Source organism: Protopterus annectens, chromosome 12.part0, assembly GCF_019279795.1.
Source record: "Protopterus annectens isolate FY-2018-M chromosome 12.part0, PAN1.0, whole genome shotgun sequence".
NCBI lineage: Eukaryota > Metazoa > Chordata > Ceratodontiformes > Protopteridae > Protopterus > Protopterus annectens.
In genome coordinates, this window is record NC_056746.1 from 510,433,809 (window position 1) to 510,457,807 (window position 23,999).

Consider the following 23,999-nt stretch of genomic DNA (forward strand, 5'->3'; position numbering starts at 1 on the left):
ATACAAGTTTACACACTATACGAAAAAAAAAAAAAGGATCTGTCAAAACCTCATCCAGAGTGCATTTTTTAATCAATGTTATAAAACCCCCACTAAATACAAAATGTACTCCAAAATGCACCAAAAACTCAGCATTTAATATACTACTACAACATACAGTTTTATCTAAAGTTACATAAAACAAAAAAACTACAATAAGGATTCAATAAAAAAATTACTAGTAAACAAAGAAACTCCTTAAAAAGACAACAAACCTAGCAATTATTTCCCTTAAAATGCTTATACTACCTGAACTCTATTGAACGGAAGTAACAACTCAACCCGGAAAAGAGGGCGGGGAAAACGGGTTGACCAGTCATAGGAGACGAGATAAACTTGCCTAGAAGAGTGTTGCTTTTTTATTAGTCAATCCAAAATTCGCGTGGGTATGTAAGTATCGGTGTTTTGTTGTACTTAGCGTGCACGTTAGATCATATTTTGTTTACCGTGGAAAGTGTGTGGGAGGTGTTAAGATTATGATTAGATATTTAAATTGCGTTGAAGTTAGTGTTTATATAGATAGTGGTATGTAGTGTTTTCTACGTGCGAGACTAGATTTGGTAAAGTTTTTCGAGGCGTTAGGGTTCGTCATCGCTAGTACAGTTTATATTTTAGGGTAACTCATTCATTTTCGGTTACACACTGTACTATTGGGAGCTAGAATGCAAATTTAATAAGAGTAATTTCTGCGGTGTCTAGAAAATTGAGGCATTTTAGAGTAATGTGGTTCTTAAAGTAACATGTGTTGCACAACTTTTCATACATAGAATGTTATGTATACTGTGTAACTGCTTAACTTGTTCCTAAGCTGACAAAGGTCATGCTTGTTTAGTTACAGTAGTAGTAGTAGATATTAGCAAGTAGCTGCTCATATGTAAAGTGCCAAAACAACTTAATTTGTTCATCGAAATCTTATCTGTTATAAGGTTTATGTGTTTGTACTAGATTAATGGCAAACCTTTTGTAAGCCCTAAGCGGGTCCCTTTCTGTACTTCATACACTTGTGTTTGCTTGCTTATGTCTGTTCCTGCTGTGGGTGTTTTGCGTCCTTAAATTTGTTTAATATAGGCGTTTTGCGTGTTCTTTTGGAGTGCTGTTCGTGTGTTTTAGTTGTGTCCCTAATTTTCTGCGGCATTTGCAACTTTTTAATTCTTTTTCTGTGGGAGGGGAGCTGTAAATGCATATCACTAACATTGTGAGAGTCCGTACCTTTGAACTGTCCAGATTTTTTTCTTCATATGTTTAGTCCGTTATACACACACGTGGTTTTCTGACAAATGGTTGAGGCTCGAAGTCAATGAATGGTGATGGGAATTTGAGTTTCAGGCTTAATCTAATAAGTTAACGCTTGTGATTCTAGCAACTTTCTACGTTTAAAGAGCAGTAATTTAACATATGACTCTGTTTTTGGATATTTGCTCCCCGCATTCCTTTTGGCTTTGTCAGGATATTGTGTGTAAGAGTTTGAGGTGTATGGAGTGCGTTATTACCAAACTAGTATTTGGTTGTCTTCTGAGCATTATAAGGTCTGAACCGTTGGGAATTAAAGTTAGAGATTGAGTGGGTGCATGATATGTGCCTGTTTTATGACACGCATTTATTGGTACTGTTGGTATCACGTGGAGATAATTGAGAACACTGGACTGCAGTATGCAAACACGCTACTGTCCAGTGTTCTCCATTATCGCCCAGTTTGGTTAGCCCAAGTGTAGAAAGCAGGGCCAGTGTTAGCGTTTTGGGGCCACTGCCGCTCCCCAGAATGCAGCGTTTTAGTTCATGCTGCAAAGTTTTTGGCATAGGCAAAGACTGAAGTGTAGTTACATTAATCTTGAATCAGGACATGCCTGCATACCATGCTGGCTCACCTCAGGAGGACACTTCAAATTGGCTGTCATTTAATTGTAGTGATGTTATATTGCAACATTACAACCCTATGTACAGAGCTGGTCTTAAGTAAAAGGCTTCATGGTACCCACTCTTCCTTTCTCCACAGCTCCCCCTGTTTTCCCACCATGCTGGGCTCCCTACAGTACATGGTTTAAATCTGTTTTCTTTTCTCACAATTTGCTGTACTTAGTTTTCCCCCAGATGCTATGGCTTTCTAACTGTACAAAAATGTATACATACTTAAAATACTGTAAGCAAACATAATATTAAAAAGATTGTATAATTGATCAATGAGACATTCTAAATGTATGAAATTTGGTTAAGTACCCTTGTAGCAAGACATGGTCTTTCAGATCTGATCATGCCCCTGCACTGAAAATGAACACAATACAGCTACTTTTAAACCTGAACAGCTAGGAAACAAATGGTAGTGATCTCTGCCAAATTGTGCACATTTCAGAATACTTTATATGAGCAAACAATGTCTCAACAGTAAATGGAATGCAATAGAGTTGCAGATGATAACTATTTGGTTTAATAATGGTTGCATGAGAATTGAGAAGCTTTGCTTCACAGATGGAGTGGAGCTGGAAAAAAATGTTTTAAATATAGCAGAATAAGCTGCCATAGTTGCATGTGGGGGGATGGACTTCTGCAGAAGTGTTCAGGGTTCAGGGTATATTGTAATCTAAAATCACATGGCAAAGGCAAAACGTACTCAGAAATTCCCATTTAAAAAAGCCAATGGCTGAAAACATTAGCACCCATCACCAATGAAAAAAGTACATTTTATTTAACTTGGTTTTTATACTTGTTGTTGGGTGTGTTTTCATAATCGCATTTTACAAAATGTGTAGTGTTTTATTATCTGTACATACAAATTATTTGTGATTGGGGAAAGATGCATTTATTGAGAGACTATTGTACACGCTCCATTTATGTTGCATCAGGACATGCCTGCGTACCATACCAACTCACCTCAGAGTAAATTCTCCAAGAGGTAGTACTTGTAAAGGGTGTTTGTGTTTCACTGTCTATAAGGGTAGTTTAGAACTGAATGTCTGTTTACAATGTAGTTTGGTATCACTGCCAAACTTACATACTGTACCTTCTCAAGCACTGTAGATGTGGCCATGCCCCCTCCAGGTGTCAACCAAGGTGTGAATGCACCCACCTGCACAGTTGTGACCCTGCTAGCATATCACAAGATGCATAAACGTGTACAATCACTTCAGAGAAGCTGTAGGAATAACACTTTACCTGTGGCAAGTCTTTGGTGGGCTGGATAAAGCTAGAACGCATGGATGAACACACAGAGCCAGGAGGGCATAAAGACTCCATGAAAAAAAAAAAGCTACAGCCAGGAAATTACAGTGCTACTCCCAGAGCCACTGTGGCAATGAACATTTGCTTTCTCACACCCTGCTTCTACCAAGCCACCAAAGATCACAGTGTGTAAATGCAGGGTGGTTATTATGACCACTCAGTTGGTCTTCAATACACTGTGAGCACCCCCACATACACAATTACAATGTGATGATTGTGATAGTAAGTGAAATAAATTGTGGCCAGCTTGTTGCTTTTGTACTGCAACCGCCCCACCTCTGCACATGAGTGTGAGCCTTACCAATACTGATATTACACTGGTTTTAGCAAGTAGATGTATGTACATTGTGCAGCACTAGTACTACCGCATCAGATCAGTGGCTATTTAGCAGTTAAACAGTATCAGATGCAAGTCATTTATTCACCTTATTGAGAAGTAGTGTATGTATGTCACTGTCCCTGATTTCAGTTTCCGCTTCATATTTCTGCTTTGCCCATAAAATTCTTTGGTTTACTGGTAAATCTCCAGTGATTACCTCACTTGCATTCATTCACTAACACTGTTAGGATAAAGCTGGCAGTCATATGTCAACCATGGTTTGGATAAAACTTACCAGAGAATGAATGATCTTTATTGTCCTCATTTTCCAACAACTAGTGGCAGCTTTTGCAGGGCCCCTTTCTCTCTCTAAATAAATATGCACACACACACTTTTTTTTTTATTATTAAAACTAACGTCACAGTTGGCATTGGACATCTGCAAAACTGGGGGGGACTAATCCTTGTAATATAAATATATATTACAAGAATTAGCCCCTCCCCCAAGTTTTGCAGATGTCTAATGCCAACTCTGGTATTAGTTTAGTTTTAATAAAAAAATATCAATGAGCAGGATTTAACCAAATCAAGGGCACTGTGTCCATGATAAAGCATTTAATGAAATAATGAAGCCTGCTACTTGACAACGGTCTCACTACTACCAGATGTGTCTTTGAATTTTAATGGAGCAGTAGTGCCAATCCTTAGAGTTCTTCATTCTTTGAGTTATCTGGTTTATTTCAGCCAGTATACAAAAGCCTAACAGTCTTGTATGTGCCATATGTCACCCTTGGTCCTCCCTGTACAGAACGTAGGACATAAAAGGTATATACAGATGCAACTACCTAGAACTGAATTGCTCCAGAAGAGAACAGTCTCCTTGGGGCAAAGGACTCCATGTACATCTAGAAGGAAAACTGCCGAAGAAAGAGGAACCCTTGGCTACAAGAGAAACAAAAAAATGGAACAAATGAGGGGGTTGGAGGGAGAGAGGAAATATTGCAGTGGTGAAGATGAGGGCATTTACTGCTGTAAGATTTTACACACCTGTAACGTGGTGTTCTGTATCACTGTTAAAGTATTCTAAATAGACGGGAACATAAAGCTCAAAAAAAAAAAAAAGAATAGTAGGTGGAAGTCTGAGAAGAGCCCTCAACAAATACATATAACATGGTTTCAGCAAAGCCTGCTCTTGCCCTAGAAATGGTCCAACTTATGTTTAGTCAGCATATGCACCGAAGACCAAGTAGCAGCTTCAGGGATGGAATTGATGTCCATCCCCTTGAAGGCACCAGAACAGGCAACATTCTTAGCAGAATGAGCTGTAACAGAAGTAGACAGAGATTTGACATGAAAGGTATAAAGGGAAATGGCCTTAAATATCCAGGAGGAGGTGATTTGCTTAGAAACAGCCAAACCCAATGTCCTGGTATGAAAGGAAATGAAAAGGTGGCCAGACTTGCAAATGGCCTTTGTTTTATCTAGGTAGTACCTGAGCTGTAAATCCAAGGTATGTAGGGCTGTCTCACTAGGAGACTGGAAAGGAGTTGTACTGATTTCATTCAGTGACAACTCATTTACTGCCTTGGGCATAAAATAATGATTAGTACAAATGGACACCCTGTTCCTGTGAAATTCAAGGGAAAAAAAGGAATTCTAGAAGGGCTTGGATCTCAAAAACCCTCCTAGCAGAAGTAAGAGCCAGCAAGAAAACTGTTTTCCAGGTACAGTGAAGTAACATAATCTGCAGGCTCAAAAGGAGTCTTTTTGGTCTGTTTTTCTAAAACAAAATTAAGGTCCCAAGGAGGAGGAATAGGTTTCTTTGGAGGCTTAATATGCAGGACACTTTTAAGAAATTATTTGATCTTTAAAATGAGAAGCCAGAGGAGGATTCAAAGGCAGACAAGCAGAGATGTCTGACAAATGGTCCTTCACAGAAGAATAGGCCCAGCCAGACTGGAGCAACTCGCACACGAGAGCGGCTCCCACTGAAAAATAGTCCTGGTTACGAGCATGGCACCAGACAAACTTTGTGCCATGTTTAGTATTTAAGTCCAAGATGTATTTTACCCTAGGAAATAGGTTGCATCTATCCCTTTCTAGATAGCTGCTGCTCAAGTTTGATAATCACACAACAGTTTTCAATGTGTGTAGCTGAAAGCAAGATGCCTGAGAAAAAACGATGAACTGAACTCTGCAGCACCTCACCGGTGACTTCAGTCATTGAAAAAATTTGACACCTCCTTTTAAAATTCATATTCTGCTGGAAAGCATGTTGTCAGTTTACTGAGCAAACATGTAAGACTCCTGTCTTATTGAGTCATTTTATAATTCTTTGGATGATGACTCTCTGATATCAAAGTAGTGTCTATACAGCTGTCTTGGATGAGGAGGTCAAATAGTTTCTTCATAAAAGGCTGCCACATATAGATGGTGTGCCCCTCCCCCGAACCATATAGTTTCTTATGCATACTTTTCAGGTTGCATAATGACATAATATTGTATGGGGTGTTCATACGTTTGATGGGTTTGTGGCTCCTGGGACTGTATATCCTCCTTGGACATGTGGTCAATTCCCTTGTGCTCGAAGGAACACTCCATCTGTAAGGTTGAGCAAATGTGTAATTTTTATATTTTCTTGCTTTCTATCAATATACCAAAATCAATCTGAATATTTCTTAACATATGTTGTGTGTTCTACCCCAAGGTATCCCCAGTGGGGATGGGAACTGACATGATTTTTTATTTTTTTTTTGTCCAGGCTAGTTGTCCTGTTCTGATACAGTTTCCGTGTAACATGTTGCTTAGATGTTAAATGAAGTTTGGTAAAGTAACAGTGCAGGTGAGTCTCTGGCTTCTTTAACTTTGGAAACATTGCTGTTTTTCATTACGTTACAGTGATTTGTGCCAACTTTAAGCTGCTGAAAGCCTTTGTGGGATGTTTAAAATTTTCATGATATAAAGTATGCATGTTGTATAGTACTAAATATTCAGAACTGTATGCATGTTGTGTAGTAATAAATATTCAGAATTGCTTTTTTTGCCTGCCTTCCCAACACTGGTGTCTGTGTGAAAGTCAGACAAGACTGTCTGTTCCACGGTACAGGGGATTAAAGCATTGCCTACTTCCCAGATGATCCGGGGTTAGTTAGTGGCCCAGGAGCTGGAGGGCCCATCAAGGGGAATGCAGGAATATGCAACTGATGCTGACTCCTCTAGCCTTTTTGGGAAGGGAGGAGGCACAATTGTTGCACTAGCATCATCTAGCGATTTGCAGCGTCATGATCAAGGTCTTTGCAAACCCCATGATAATAAGCTGCTCTGCACTTGCATATTAGTGAGCATGCACTTGATTATTTTATGTCCTTGTGATGATGCACCTACATATATCAGCAGGGGGTGGAATGGATAACGTGTCCCTTGGCACAGCGCTGTTATTGATGCAGGGTGGAGTGATTTGAGTGGTTCTGTGGCCAGTTATGAAAAGTCTGTCCTGAAACACTCTGGTGCCTGCATTCTGTGATTTTAGCCAGGCTCTCAGGCTTCTGAGATAAGGCTACAGTGTGTCCCCTGGGCAAACTAGATGGTTGATGCAAAGCATAGGATGCTTTCTTGCTTGGCTGAATGACTGCACTCTACTTTGCTCTTGGTTCATCCAACATTTGGCCTCCACTGGTTAAGGAACAGATGGGCTCGCTCTCTCTGGGGGGAGGGGTGTTGCTGGTGGATGACATGCATGGAGGCAAAAGCACCTAGAAAAAAGCTTTGACAAGTATAACAACTCATTTGTGTTTGACAGTTACTTCCCAGAGCTTGCAAGGAAGTTTAAAATGCATTTTTTTCCTAAAATTTCTGTAGTTACATGTGTAAAATAAAGTGCACTTTAAATATTTATAGATTGTTGCAGGAAAACTGAATCCCTAATATTTTCATTTAGAAAAAATTCATCCAACTTTGGATGAGCTGTAGTTTAGTATCTGTTAAGCACGTGTTGGTTGTTTTACTGTTTGCAAGTTGTTCTTTATGTAAACCAGCCAAACTGAACCCCAAAAAGGCTTGATGTAGGTGCTGTGTGGGCATAATTGCCCATAAGGTAAACTGCTAGACTCAGTTTAAAATAACCTGAGAAGTGGCAGGAAGGGTAGAATGGAGCAAGGATAAGACGTTGGCAGTGAAAAGTGGGTATTGGAACACATTGTTGTCTCCAACTAGAGGAGTTGAAGCTTGAGCAAAAAGTTTTGTTGAGGTTTAGCTAATCTTACAGTGCACACACCAAAGGGTCTGAAGCTAGACTACTTGAATAGAAGTAATCTCTCTCCTGATCCTCTGGAGAGGCCCTTGGGTTTGAGATACTTAACTGTATGCCAGTCAGTTTAAGGTTTGTGCTGGCAGACTGTGCATATGCACCTAAAGGCCTTTTTTCAGTGTGCCCATCTTTCTTAGGGACAGGTGTGCATGTTTGATCCACTAGTACCGCGAGGAAACTTTCAGAACCTTTATGGTTTCATGGGACATAATTTCCCACCTTTAATGTGACCTATAACCTGTACAACTCAATTGAAAAACAGATTTGTTAGGGAAAAAAGTATAAAAAATAAAAAAAACTTGCAGTAAGCTGGTTGCATAAGTGTGCACACCCGTAACTAATACTTTGAAGCACAGACCAGATTGCTGTAAATATAATAAGTAAACCCAACAAACACTTGTTGAATGTGACCATCTGCTTTAAAAAGTAAACTGATGTCCCATTGATAGGCCGGCAGGTTGGGGGAGTATGACTGACTTTTTTCAATCACCTGGACAAAGGTCAGTTGAGAGGTGCTGTCAGCCATCCACCATTTGGGATAGTTCACAAGTTTTGTTAACTCCTCTTGCTTACCTTGCAAAGCACTGGGAAGAGGGGCATGCTGTGTGCTGATGGAGGATGTCCCCTCCCTTCTGTAAGGGGCTTTGCCTTGAAGCATTCTTGCCCCTTCTTTGAAAACATGAACCGTGATCTCTCCGGTCTCCACCAGGGAGATTGCACTACCCAGCATGTCCCCTGACCCAGGGGTGAGATTGGAGACTTATTCACAAAATGTTTTCCTTTCCAGGTTGCCAGTGAGTGTACAAACTCCCTAATGTCTGCCTAAATTACCCCCCCTCTGGGTAGCTCTCCCTAGTGGTTCTGGGGAACCCCAAACTGCTAGGGAATGAATGGATTTCACCCCTGTAAGGTTTGATCAGTATGGTGGAGGGGAGAAAAAACTGCCTGATACACTTTGTAAAGATTGTGTATTTTGGTAGTATTATGTACAAATAGTGTATTGTAGTATCTCTGCTCAGATAATTCCCCTTATTGTGGGTATAGAATTTTGCACTCGCATCAATATGACTTCAACTACCAGTGTGGTTTGGCTGGCCTAATACAGCATTTATCAAGAACTGCAAACCTGGAAGTTTGTGTGTGCATGTTTTATGAGTAAAGATTTTCAGATTATTTTTTACTGGAAGTTTTGTTCTTTTTTTTTTCCCCACTGTATATAAAAAAAGCGATACTACCATGTGCACACATATGCATGTGACTGAAAACCCATCTATCTCATGGAGAAGCAGGCTTTGGCTGTCCAGACAATACTTTTGCATCACCCAGAGAGCTACCTTGGTAAGGATACAAGGCCTAAGTAACATGACTGACTCAAAGCCCTGTCGTTGTACAGACTGCTAATAAATGACCTGTCTGGCAGGTAGGGCATCCGCCGATCCGTTATTTGATTTACTGCTTATCAGCAAGTTAAATGGTGTCAGAAATATTGTCTAGGGATCTAAATCTCTTCTGCAACATCAACAGAATGCCTTAGAGGGACAGGTACCTCTCTGAGAGGATACCTCTGCTCTGGAACAGCTTCCTTGTACATATTCAGTTGCTACTTGGATTGCTAGGACTGTTCCCTGTACTACTAATGGACGGAGGCAGCTCCTAAATGCTTTTTTCATGCATGGGTCCCTTCAAATTATCTGTGGTATTTATCCCAGTTATTCTCATTGGAGTAATATATAATTATCGACCATGGGATGGGAAAGGCCAATCTGTAACCAAATTGGATGGGTTGTTTCAAGCGCAGAAAGGGAAAATGGCTAGGCTTAAAATGGCCTTCAAGGGCAGCTAGCCTAGTACTTCCCTATAAACATGTGCGGTGATGCTGGAGTAAACTGCAGTGGTGTTAGATTTAGATTTTATGAAATTTTATAAAAATTTAACCATGTGGCAGTTGACTAGAAGGAAGCTTTTTACGTATTACTTGAATTGCTACCACCAGTTGAAGGCAAAACCAGGGAACTGTACAGAATATACTACATAGATCATTGATAACGTTGGTGAATAGACTGCTTCCATTTCTCCTCTTTTTTTCCATGACCTTTGATACAAATCAACTTAGCACTTCACATGATCTGATTATTTTTCTAGTCATATGCATCAAGTATGAATCTACCAGCCTGCATTTATTAGATCCACATAGCAAGTAAAACTTTCTAAGGCTCTTAAATGCCCACCCCATCCCATAACGCATCATGGTGCCTAATCATCACTTCCCCTTTCTAGAGGCAAATTGTGAATTGTTCTTTCAGTAGCCTTCCTTTCTGGCCTGGACCACCTCTGCTGTTTTCCAATGCTCTGTCCATTCAGAAATGCATAACATTTTTTATTGGCTTATTTGTGAGGTTTTATTGTTTGGGGGGATCCCTCATCTTGCTGGGCAAATGGCTTCACCACTTTGCCTGTGGGGTGAAGATTCCACCTCAGGATGGGCATATGTGTGCATGTTCTAGCTGGGAGAACAGAATTGATTTCAGAAGTGTTGTATTTATAGACAGAATTCACTATATGCTATAGAATTCTGTTAGACTTAATGGAATAAGCTATGAGGATCGAAAAATAATCCTACTCCTCCAGGAAATACTTCCCAGAAAACCCCCCACAGTATTTTCAAGCTCTTCTGTCCATATTTCAACACTTTCCTGTTCTATCCACAATTCCCTCCATCAGACTTGCACAGGTCCTCCTCATCCACGTTACCAAGTCTTAACTTTCTGATCAGTGCTGTAGTCTACATAAAGTATATGTAAACACTGAGTTGTATCAGTAATTTTATAGCCTCCCACTCCCTTGATATATTAGCTATAAACAGAATTCATGTTTCGAAATTGACCACCACAATTGCATTCACCATTTCCCAGGTTACAGATGCAAGTTTGACTCTGGACCTTAAAGAATGGTGGTGGTGTAATGCTCCTGCACAAGTCCACACTCCACTTTTTTTGTAGCCGCCCAGGCTAACCTGTCTATTGATCACAGGATTCTCGCTAAACTACCACTCACATTAGCTCCCCCATACACTGCACTTGCTTGTCTTCCACCCCTTGCTGCAATCCCAGAATTTAAAGCTGTTTTGCATAGCATTCTGGCTGCATTATCTCCTGACAAGCACCTTTGTCATTGGTGTTTTTAACTTCACATCCAAGCATGTGTGAATTTCTTGCCAACCAGACTTAATCTGGCAACAAACTGCCACTCGCTCCTAGACTTTATAACCTCCCACCCTCCAACCCTCAGTGACTACTACTACCCTGTAACATTTTGCATACAAAACTTGAAAGTCATGCACCCCCTAAGATTGGTCTCTTTCATATCCACATACATTGCTGCTACTAAGCTTTCTTAACTTCTAACGCTGTCTACACTGAATGGCTCACCAAAGAATTTCAAACCTTAATGCAGGTCTCTGAAGACTGGAAAGATTTTTCAGCTGCAAATTAACACTACACAAAGTATGGAATATTGCCAAGCAAGCAGTCTGTAAGCCCAAAGCCAAATACTGCAAATGTAAAACAAAAAAAACACAAGTAGAACCCCCTGTACCTTTTTCCATTCTAATTTACAAAACAAAAATTTTGAGATCTGTTCAAATAATGGGGCAATTTGTTTATCTGATTCTCCCAGTGTCAGACCTGTTGTAAAGATCCAAAGTTTTCCTCCACCAGCCTAGTAACCAATTTATCTCGTATCTGAATACATCATCATCTGCACTCCAAACACTGCTGCTGGAAGGAGTGAGTATGTGGACTGACTACTGTTGACTAATAACGCAAGTCAGTTAAAGGAAATTCTTACAGCCATTTTCATTAACCTGACTTGAACTTTTGACATGGACAACTCAGTATTACTAACATCCTCACTAGACATTGAGCCATTGTGCGGCTTCAGTGCTAATGCCATACATAGACTTCTGACTAAAATTCTTTAGTGTGAAGATTGGCTACTGTCTCGCAAACACTCGGGTGTAGCACAGGGAATCAGTACTTTCCTTAATACTCTGGGGGGGGGGGGGCTTTTATTAAAAAAAAATGCCCATTCCTCCATTTACAACAGTTTTTTATATGCCAATGACCTGTTTATCTACATGTCCAGCCCATCACAATAGATGGTCCAAACCCAACTGCATGCAGGCCTGTGGTCTTTGGTACTAAGAAGAGACTTTCCAAAGTTCCCAATTCCGCAAGCTTTTTTGACCAGCACTACTACTTCATTTAGAAATATAGTTATCAGTCTCAACATTTTGAGAGCATATTCAGAAACAAATTTAAAATCCAGATACATTGTGTTTTAAACATCTGTACTTTTCATCACCATCTAGGGAAGCCACTTGGGGAAAGATATCCTGCTCACACAGCCTAAGTATGGCTTATCCTTGTTTGCCACCACACACCTAAAGGCACATTATCAGCCCTGCTGACTTTTCCGATTTTATATATGCTGCTTCACCAACAACTAGCTTGTCTTGAACTTTAGAAGTAGTTTGGATCTGGCTTTTCCAGGTATCCAAATTAGGCCACCAAATACCTTTCTCCACTTGTAGTGAAAGTTATCTTTCCAACTTACAGGGCAGAACCCTCATGGCAATGGTATTTAGATATTCATATTCTCTCTGCACTATGGGATTGCAATATTGGTAGCCTCTATGCATATTTTTCAAAGTACAGAAGAGTCTGTGGCAAGTGTGTTTCAGCTGCAGCACGCTGCCAAAACCCTTGCAGCAGACAGCAATGTGAAACCACCCATTTCTGTGGACAACTTCTAACTTGCTCAACTGTCTCACCCTGGAGGAATTTAGCACCCATCTGTCCTTCCACTTGTTTGCTTGGAAATCCTATCATGGTATGCTAGAGGAAGTTCTTTGCCCAGTGTCCCACTATCGCAAAATGTTCTTTTCAAGGGATGAGGGTCTGACCATACTTCCAAAAAGATATTTGAGAGGCCCCACCAGAAAAGTTAGATTTTGTGCCAAAAACTACCTAGGACCAGTTTTAGATGCAAGTAGTCTTGGCACCTTTGTACCGAAGGAAAGCTTTGTAATTGTCATGATGCACTGTCCATTGTGTGCCTTGAGAAGGAGATTGTGCTCTTTGGACTTCATAGCAATCATGATGTACAAGTAGGCATCCTGAAGTTATGGAGGCAGTTGGTTAGGAGTCTGTGGTTAGTTTTCGGTTCTAGAAGATTCCATTTGGTGTTATAATGTTCACCAAATTTGTGTTTTATAGTTGCATCATGCTAGAATTTGAGTCAGGATCATCATACCTTGATGGCTGGCTCCTAGCTGCTCCATTGGTCAAGCTTCAGCTGTCTCCACAGATTCTCTGGGGATCCCTAAGCAAAATTCTATTCTTATAACATTACTGTGAATTGTCACATTACAGCTGATCTTGTCCAAACTGTTCACACTCTGGCTGCATTTTGGAATAATGTTTGGGCACTGGTACCAGTGAATTGTCAAAGTAAACTGTCATTTAGAACAAGTGTAGCCTAAAAATTTCGTGCATCAGCTCAGTTCTTGATATTACAAAGGAGAGTGAAACGACACAAGTAGAGAAATAAACATAACTTACAAATACAATACTACCAATACACGCAAGAAAGAGCAGAGACATTTACCAACACTCTTATGAAAAGAATATCCTCCCAAGTAACTACCCTAGTTAAAGTAATACAAAACACACTACAGATTGAACAATGTCAGAGTTATTTGTTTGATATTGCACTTGAGTGGGTTAAGTAATAATGACTGGATATAATAAATATTGCATTTACTTGGAGTGTGTGTGTGTGTGTGTGTGTGTGTGTGTCTGTGTAATTGACTGTCTAGACCCCTGGGACAAGTGCCCGAGTTCAGAAGTTCTAATCCACTGTAGGGTAGAAACTGTTGAATCTTGTAGTCCTGTGATGGATGCCATCTCCCTGCCTGATTCCAGTGGCTTAAAACATTCCGTGCATAGGATTCATGGTGTCCTGTATTATTTTGGTGGCCTTTTGGATGTTTCTTGCATAATTGTATCAATGGAAGACTGGAACCTGTTACCTTCTCTACAACCCTCACCACTGTTTGTAGCGCCTTCCTTTCTGTAAGTGTGCAGCTTCCAAACCACACTGAAGTTGCAAGTGAGTATGCTCTCTATTGCACTTCTGTAGAAGGTGGAGAGAATATGAGGAGGAAGCTTAGCTTTTTTCCGCCTTTTAAAAAGTGGAGGTGTTGGTGTGCTTTCTTGACAAGTTGGCTGGTGTTTCTTTACCACAAGAGATCCTCTGTGTACACCTAGGAATTGCATACTCTTAACCCTCTCCACGCTCACCATTGATCCTGAGGGCTGGATGGTTTGTTCTCTATTTCATGAAGTCTATCCTCCTTAGTCTTGCTAACATTCAGGGCAAGGTTGTTCCTGTTGCACCAACTGATCAGAGATGCCACCTTCTGTCTACTCCCTTTCATCCTCCTTTGTGATGAGCCCCATGACTGTTATCAGCAAACTTTTTTTTTTTTATATGGTTAGATTTGTGCTAAACATAGCAGTCGTCGGTCAGGTTGGTTAATAACAGTAGGCTGAGAACACATCCCTGTGGAACCCCAGTGTTAATCTTGATGCACTTTGCGTTCTTACCCGAACACACACCCTCTGTGGTCTCTCGGGAAGTCCAGGATCCAGTTAGAGATATTTACTATCAACTGCATTGGTACTGCCATATTAAATGCAGATCTGAAGTCTTATGAGCAACATCCTCATAGTTGTCTTTGCCCTCTAAATGTTCAAGGGAGATAGTGCTACTGTTATGGCATCAGCCTTGGATTGCTTAGCTCTGTATGTAAACTACAGAGGGTCATAATCGGGAGGGAGGCATGCTTTTTGATTAACTACACAAAACATTTCATAAGTGGATGTCAGAGCAACTGGTCTGTATTCGTTAAGGCTGGAGGGATTGGTTTTCTTAGGTAGTGGGATGATGATGATGGTGTCCTTGTAGCATGAGGGTACTTTCACCATGCAAAGAGAGGGGTTAAATATTTTCCTTGAGCATACTTTCACCATGCAAAGAGAGGGGTTAAATATTTTCCTTGAGCACTGTGCATAGTTGATCAGTGCAGCCTTTTAATATTTTTTCCATGTTGTCAGGGCCAGCTATCTTTCTGGGGTTCACTCTCCTTGGCTCTTACTTCCTCTGTGTTGAGGCTGAGTATTGAATCCTTATTGGGTAGCTTTAGTGCCAACCTGTTTCTTTCCTCAAATCTACCAAAGCTGATCAAACTATCCAGGAATTCGATGCTGTCTTCACACTGTGCTGACCTGATTTTTGTAGTCTGTGATCTCCTGTATGCCTTGCTGTCTTCACACTGTGCTGACCTGATTTTTGTAGTCTGTGATCTCCTGTATGCCTTGCTGTAGTCTTCTTTCATCCTCCATGTCTTCAAAGTGGCTCTGCACCTTTCTGCTATACTCCCTCTTAGCCTCCTTTATACATTTCTGCTATACTCCCTCTTAGCCTCCTTTATACATTTTTTTCTTTATACATCTGACCAAAGTCTACAGAACTAAAAGTTCTTTCATGGTTCTTGGGTTCTTAGGCTCTGCCCACCTTTGCCTGAAAACCCTCATTTTAATGTACCACATCAGACTTCACATATGAGAGTAGTACAGTTGTGTCCATTTGACCTCAGAAATCTGACACCCCCTTTTGCATCTAATCAGGATATCCACATCTGCATATAGCAGCAGCATCAGTGGTAAGACAGGTGACAAGACCTATGATAAATTGCTTTCAGCTGCTCATACCCCAACCATAAAGTGCTAGGTGGATGAGGTTCTAACACAGTTGAATTTTCTAATTGTTTTTCATAAGAAATTGGTGGCAGTGGTAGTTCTTGCCCATTCACATTTTCTGTTTTACAGTTGAAGCTGTAAAGTTGGCACATACAAGTAGGTGTGGTGGTTGTACATCGGTCCTGTGCAAAAATTCTAAAGTTTGACATGTTTGTTTTGTTCACATAAAGCATAATGTAAGACACCCAATGGAACAAGTGGATGGCTTCATTTGACATGAATAGGTTCCTCCACGGTGGGGGGACATGGGCATTAAGTGCCTTTTCGGGACTGTATGGTGCAAACTTTGTGACCTGTTTCAGTTCTCTCATGCCAGTCCCCCCCCCCCCATTGGATGGGTCTAACAGCATATGAGCAAATCACACAAATTGCGAACACTCATAATATCGAATGTACCGAACCTCGAACTTCCTATTGTGGGGGGGCTGTGAGGAAAGGGCAAATATCCCATTCTTCAGTGTACCACAGTCTCAGAAAAAGCACTTGGAGGTCTGATACGAGTGTTTGCAATTTGTGCGATTTGCTCATATGATATAGACCCCATGGGACAGCATCACAGTGCATGGATACCAAGCATTATGAGGTCAGTCGGCCCATCATATAGAGGAATTTTACTTCAGTAGTCACACAACCTAAAAGGTGTGCCTGTTCTTATGAGGCAGGACCTAGGCCCAAATGATAAAAATGAGTGCCTAGACCATTCTGTGCTTTTCCCTCATTTTCTCTGAGGTTCATCCAGAAAGCCAAACTACACAAAGTAAAGATCATATTGACCTCTACTGACTTGGTTCCTAGGACTGCTAGTCTAATTTCTAAAGAGGCCCCTGCTAAACCATTCTGACTGCCCCAACAGGCACGTCTGCTTGGCTTTCATTCCCTTACGCCTCTTGGCTTCTCCAGTTCACTTAACCTCTCTCTGTTATCAGATGTTTCAGCTACTTTGAGAAGCTGAACACTTGGAAGGTATGCCGTGATAAATGTCTGGTCCCTCTGTCCTTTCCCATCCATCATTAAACATATCTTTGATTCGGAGCAGAGTTGCACCTATATTACAGTACATCTTGCAGCTGTTTTTTCTGTCCTTTCCAATTTTTATGCCGGTTTACACTTCACGTTGCAAAAGGTCTGCAAGCCTTCTTAAAGGGTAGCTTTTCTCATCCTTTCACTGCTGGATGCCATTTCCCATAGAATTTGTACTTCACTGCTATAGAGGCTGACTTTACTACATTTAAGCATACAGCATTGGCTGAACTGAAATCCCTGACTTGAAAAGCATCTGTTTTAAGTTGCCATTGCCAGAGTTACTGAGATGGGTGCATTCTGGTTTGTCATGGAGATGAGGTTACTTTCCAGATCGGCACCTTGTCCATCTTTTATGCCAGAAGTGGCTGTGCCATTTAAAGTCTCTCTGACCATTTGCTTGTCTTGAATCTTGAATATTCTGACCTTGGACCAGTCCCCATTGTATGGGCATGCACCCCCATTTAAGGATTTATGTTGGGAGGACCAAGGCAGCCTGAAAGTTATTTCCTTTTCTACAATGAAGCTTGGTCCAAGCTGTCAGTGGCCATGTGGCTGGCCGAGTACATAGTTTTAATAAGTCTGATATTAGTTGCTTCTTGAGCTCTTGCAGTGTTGTCAGCTCTCTGGTTTACAGCTTTCTGTCTGAGCAGAGGGCAGTTAGCATTTCCTCAAAGATGATTGAAGCTGCTGTCTCTGGGGTTAGTGATCTCAGATGAGAGAGGGAAGGTTGGCTTAATAGTTTTAACCTCAAAAATACAAAGTACATGGTTTCATTCTGACCTCTGGTTATTGGCTAGGCTTATAATGGTTTTCAAACTGGTACTCGGCCTCGTATTTATTTATGAAACAATCGCAAAGTAGGAGAAATTTAGAAAGGCACCCATGAAGCAGCTAAACTGTGGGAGTGGTAGCTCGTTTGGCAAATTGGCTAAACACAAGCCTCTTACAAAAGACCTTCAGTTACTGTATTAACCCAGCAGGTGGTAGTTGATGGATAAAAATATTATAGCAATTGTTATTTTTGTGATACTAATTGCAGGTGCAATGCTGAAGAAGTCTGCTAGAACTGGCTTTGGGACTGCAGCCTGTCATTTTAATTACAAGTGGAAGTGTCCCTTTGGAAAAATCCTATATATTTTTTTCATAGGGGCTTTATTAGGATGCATCATTAGACTGATGTACATTGTCGGGGATACTTCATATATTTCATATTAAAATCCTTATTTTTGAAAAGTGATCTTTGTTACACTCTAAACCTTATCCTTTTTCATAGCTGATGTGGGAGGTTTTGCTTATTCAGTTTGTCATATGCAAGTAATCCTAAATTAAGAGTTTCCTGTCAGTACAGTTTGCATACATTCCTTTGCCTTTGCTGTGATGCGCGTGCTCCATCCACATCTTTACTGAAACTGAATTCTGCGATGAATTCTGTTTGAGGAAAATTGTCCCAACACACCTACCCTTTGTCTGTTGTCTGCTGCTTTGGAGTTGTCTTTGTATGTGAAAAGCTTGAGTTTTTATTACTCTAATCTTCACAGATTAGAGAACTGTCTTTTTTAAGCACATCTGTTAAATATTGCTAGTTTGTGTACTTTTTCATTCAGTTTCGCTTGCTTTATATTTGTTTGTGTGTGTGGAGCTATTATAAATAAGAGAAGACAAGGCTATCTGATGACTTTCTAAGCATCAACACACCCAAACTACCTTATTAGACCTGATATCTGAGATCCTGACTTCCTTTTTCCAGTCATATGGAGACTGTCTTGCATCTATGCCAGAGAAACCAATGTCTTGAGATTTTTATAATTTTGGCTATTTGTTGTATGCTCTTCTTGCCTTTGCTGTCTAAAGGCAGTGCCTCTGGTGTTGCTGCATTCTTCTAGTTTCTTTTTTCTTGACCTCTTGACAGTTCTGTAAATCCTGTCTCGTGTGTACTTGTAGTAGGATATCAAATTTGTAATCTGTGCTACTACTTGCATGACTAGGTCTTGCTTGCTTTTTCTTTATCACTAGTTCTAGATTTCCTAAGAGTCCCACCAAAGATACTTCCTCCTTTTAGGACAGTCACCCTACTCCCATCTGCAGTACCTCCCTGCCCCAGACTGGTAGTCTGTTAGTAATGCATCTGTTAAGATGACTTGTCTGTGTCACTTGAATTTTACTCTAGTACATTGCTCGGCTTCTTGTGCTTTGTCAGTGTTTTGAATTCTGACTGTAGTTCTTGTTGGCTGACTGTAGTTCTTGTTGGAGTCTTCTGTGGTAGTTGTGCTTATAAGAATGTTTAGCATATTGATCATTGCTGCAGTAGCCTTAGCTGTAGGGTTATATCCTGCCAAGGATACAACAGTAGTCTAGTTTCCAAAGCTTCAGGGCAGTTTCCACATGAGCTGGGCTGCCCAAAAGAGAAGTTTGGGCACCAAGCCCTTCAGAACCTTAGTGTGCCGAAGATTATGCTCCACTGAGGCTTCTGAGGATCCACTGTTCCTTTGCTAGGCAGATAAAGTTCCCTTCGGGGAAAATTCTCTTAACTGTTTTTGAAAGTGATTAATTTTTAAAGGTGTTTATTTATTTTTTTTTTAACCAACTTTTACTGTTTTCTGCGGGAAAGAGGCACCATTTTTGTTTTGACTATGGAACGATCTGTCAGCCCCACAGTTGGTCCTCTCTTCTGCCACAAAAAAAGTATGCAGATGGCTTTTGCCATTGCAGCAGACTAGCGATTTCCCTTGACATCAGATGGGTGACTGTACTGTGGCCATTAATTGTACCTCAGACCTCGTCTTTCAACCCAGATGCCTCTGGTGTAGTGGCCAGAGACTATGGACTGGGGGTTAGCCACCACCTGTGCAGGTTGGGTCCCCTCACTGGGCAAGGGAGAGCCACTCTTGTTTGGTCTTGGGAACAGGAAAGGCATTCCTGTTGGTCAGAATGTTGTGCCTCTCCCTGGGGAAATCTGCTGCCGCCATTAATAACAGTATTGGTCCCGTTTTCACATCCAAAAAAATGGAAAATTGAATCTGTTTAAAAAAATTAGAGGAGGAAATACAGGAGTAGTTTACTGATTTTTGGCTCTGGGTTTAGTTCAGGCTGTTGAATCCTTCATGTAAAGCAGTTTCTGGTAGAAGAAAAAGGATACCTCATTTATAGGTTCATATGTTGGTACTAGGCTATCGGCCCTAGAGTCTATACAAGCCTAGCCATAACAATTCCCTGGATATTTCTTCCCACAAAATTTACTTCCCTGGACCCCTGTCTAGCAGGGCAACTGACGTGACCCCCGCGTATTTCCTGATGAGATTCAAGATTCTGAATCTGGGCAGGAAGATGAAGGGACAGGTATGGAGTTTTCCCATCAGATTTCCAATTCAGACTCTGAGCGTAGTTTCTGCCTCCTCTTTTTTTTTGGAGGGGGGGTCTCTCTTTTTCTGACTATTTAGAATGTGCCAGTGTTTTCAGTGGAAGAAAGCTGAGGTTTCTCAGTCTCCGAGAAAATACTGTGAGCTGTTACAGAAGGAATTTCCAGAACCTGCACCCATTCTTCCAATACATTCAGTTTGAGAACGTGCCTTGCTGCCCAATTTTCCTTGGTCAGCCAGCTACCCCTAAAAGGCAGGCAGGATGTATAAATCACCTCAAACTTTTTTACACTCTTAAACCTGATTCAGCACAGATAGCCTCAGTTAATTCTTCTGCTAAACAGTTAATTCTAGTCCTACTATTTCTGGTAAGGATGTGAACATTGTGGGGGGGGGGGGGATTGTATTCTTCTGCACCTTGATTTTTCACAATTCTGAACTATCCAGTTCATGTTAAGTTTTTTCCTGACAAATTTTGAAAGTATGAAGAATATTTTGTCTGCAGTTCTTTTTGTGGAAAAATGTGCTTTTAAATTTAATTTCTTCTATTCATGCCTGTGTATGACTGATGCCATTTCAAGGGCAATGGCCATTGGTACTTTTTTTTTTTTTTTTTTTGAGGAATCCACCAAGACCAAAGGTCTCGGATGGCCAAGTTCTCCAAAGTAAAAGCATTTTATTTTCAAGTGCATAAGCACTTTCACAGACAAAACTGCTTCATCAGATGCTAATACTAGAATTGAAACACTCTGTTAAATAACGTAGTTAATCATGTCGTAGGAATCCTAATCAACTCTTTAACACACGCTAATAGTACAGATAATAAAAACCTTCCAATATACAAAGAATAAAATGTATAGTATATATTCCACACAAACTAAGAATTCCAAACACTTCAGTGGTCGGACAAAAATATAAAAATGTATACGTATATAGAGAGCACATACATATGTAAAATATGTATATTGTATAAACTGGCTGTCATTTTCTAACTAGGCCTGGATTTTAACTTTGGTTTAATGGGAACAAATTCATTGAGACAATAACCATGGTCTCCCCTTAATCTTATTATCCACTTGGACTCTCAGCGGTTCGGTAATATTTGCAGCATCTCCCCCTCTTAAATTCTCATGTACTCTACCTGTAACCATAAACTTGAATTTATGTTCTGAACTAGTAATCTGTACATCCTTCGCGAAAGCACTGACTTTGTTACCTTTGCTAACATTATACATGTTCTCTAATTCTTTGCCCACATAAAACTTAAAAACCTTCTGTGCAATATGCTAAACAGACAGACATGTTCAGAACTAGAAGTTGCAAAAACATCAAAACGATATATATCTGGATGTCACTATCCATAAACTGACAGTGCATCTGCCACATGGTAAAGTGGCCTTGATTTTGTAATTATATCTGTGTGTATAGGATAACACTGTTCTTTTTAATGATTTTATATTTTTAAACAGAAGTCTAGGTGTAGTCTGCCAAATTTCTTATCTTTATCTGTAGTCAATACATTCCAGTGCTTCCTTATAACTTTCGTATAAGTAAAGACATTACTAGAAAAATAAAGGCACCCTTTGTGTACCTTGATTCTGCCTACCATCATTAGCTGTACCTGCTGTTGCCATCTTAGAGAAATGAGGTTTAGCCCTGCTATGCCTTAATGTTTTTATCTCCAACATTTCTAAGAATATCATTTGAACCATAGCCTCTTTGTTCTAACTGCTGTTGTGAGAGTAACCTGATTATAAAAGTCACTATCATGAACATTTAATCTAGAAGCTCTGAACATTTGATTTTAACTTTTTGGCTTTTCACCGTTGGGGGTCGCTACAGCGGAACTCTGGTCTAGTAATGATTGGCAGTGAATATTTACGGTGTCGAGTTGCCAGCCTGGCATCCAACCTTCAAGGAAGGTGCGCACACACACCTACCTGCATGTCTTTAAATTCAGTCAACCTCAGCGAGGACATGCAGACGCTGCACAGAAGGCACTCCAGCGAGAATCGAACCGGAGAACCTCTTGCTGTGAGGCAACAACGCCAACTGCTGGACCACAGTGGGTTGAACATTTTTACTACATTACTAAAAATATGGGATGGAGCATGCTGTCTCTGAACAATAAATGATTCACTTGACAAGTTTTTTTATATAATTTAGCAAATATAGTGCCATTCTCATCTATTTCCAGACTTGCATCTAAAAATGTATACACTTCTGAGATGCATTCGAGTTAAAGGGTAGTTAAGTGGTAGTACTATTTACATATTTTTCAAATTCAACAAGCTGTTCCATTGTTCCTACCCATAGAAAAAAAAAAAATCTTCTGTAGAATGGTATAAACTTAGAGCCATGATTGTTCGCTATTTGAGTGTGTTTCAATTCTAGTATTAGCATCTGATGAAGCAGCTTGGTCTGTGAAACCGCTTATGCACTTGAAAATAAAATGTTTACTTTGTATAACCTGGCCATCTTTGAGTCCTTTTGTTTTGATGGATTTATCGTTTGGTTTTCTGTTATATTTGGACTTTTTCACATGGATAGGTTGGCACATGTTCTTTTTACTGTTTTGAAGTTTGAATGGCCATTTTCTCAAACTCCTAAATGATTAAAAAATGGAATTTAAATTTTCCTTTAGAGATTTTAGCTTTTTGCCCCACCTGCTGCAGAGTTGATCAAGAAGTTTGAAAGAGGTAATGAGCTTGATAAAGAGAATAGTTTGTAGTTTAGCCCTCCTGTTCCAAATTTTCCAAGGGATTCTTTAACTCCTCAAAATACAGGAAATTATATTTAGAACCATTGGTAAAGAAAATAAGGGACTCCGAAATCCAAGGATACAATTGGTATGGTAGTCAGGAAAAGCTGGATCTGTTTGCAGATAGTATTTTATACATGGCAAAACCAGAAAGGAACATTAGTGTTGTGGAACATATTAAGACTGTTTCAAATCTTCTCGGGATACAAAATTAATGATGCTAAAACAAAGGCAATAGTGGTAAATTTACACCCACACATGAATTGGTCCAACAACATCTATATTTATGGGGACATGATAAAATGAAGAATTTAGGAGTATGGATTAGAAATGACTGGTGGCAGCTAAGGATATGTGGGAAGAGACCAAATAGAAGATAATACAAAAATTGAGAAACTGGAAGCTTTGTTACATGGATATGGATACTACCATAGAAACCATTAAATGTTTGTCCCTTTGATCTTGTACACAGGTCAGGCATACTTTTTTATCAACTGCTGGAGATGTTGTAGATACCAATTAAAGAGTTGAAGGGTTTTATCTGGGAAAGGGAAGATAGCAAGGGTCAAATGGGATAAGGTGATTCTACCAGTAGAACAAGACTGACTAGGATTGCCTAATTTGCGTGGGTATTTTAGAGCAACACAGTTAAGGCTGTTAATACATAGCACAAGCAGAAAACTAATTCAAGTGGAAAGGAATGATGCTGGCACAGGGAGGAAGCTCGAGAAATAAGGAGAGATTGGGATTTTGGATGCAGGCTCTTAAGGAGAACAACCAAAATCATACAGAGTATTATATTCATAAAATAGCAGGAAGCATTCTAAGAGCCAAACAAGGACGAGAATGGAGAAGAGATTTTGCCGATAGGTTTGACTGTGGTCCGGGATACAGATCCTAGGCAATAGGGAGCTGGAATTTATTGGAGAAAACTGGCAAAAGAACCAAGGTATTGGAAGCAAATAACTAGAAAGGGAAAGGTAGTAAAATGGGAAGAGGCCAGCAATTTATTTGGACTGCATGTTGGAGATTTGTCTTCCCTGTCAAGGATTGATGGCAAAAAAGAAGAAATAGGAGGCTCCTAAATGAAAAACTGTCA

The 23,999-nt window shown here is 40.2% G+C and overlaps 2 protein-coding genes across 5 annotated transcripts in view; one reads left to right on the forward strand and one right to left on the reverse strand.

Moving 5' to 3' along the window:
• DXO (decapping exoribonuclease) overlaps window positions 1-358 on the reverse strand; it is a 228,234-nt gene extending 227,876 nt beyond the window's left edge. The window contains exon 1 of one of the 2 annotated variants that reach the window (XM_044089649.1): window positions 289-358. The gene's annotated coding sequence lies outside the window, so the exon portion shown is untranslated. Of the gene's footprint in view, window positions 1-254 lie in introns of both variants that reach the window. The other variant, XM_044089651.1, reaches the window with a different exon arrangement.
• Window positions 359-363: 5 nt separating this feature from the next.
• Window positions 364-23,999, forward strand: part of STK19 (serine/threonine kinase 19) — a 269,038-nt gene continuing 245,402 nt past the window's right edge. The window contains exons 1-2 of one of the 3 annotated variants that reach the window (XM_044089654.1): window positions 364-429; window positions 6,333-6,413. In XM_044089654.1, the coding sequence (XP_043945589.1) occupies window positions 6,387-6,413 (27 nt within the window). In that variant the 5' untranslated portion in view covers window positions 364-429; window positions 6,333-6,386. The other 2 variants (XM_044089653.1, XM_044089655.1) reach the window with 2 other exon arrangements.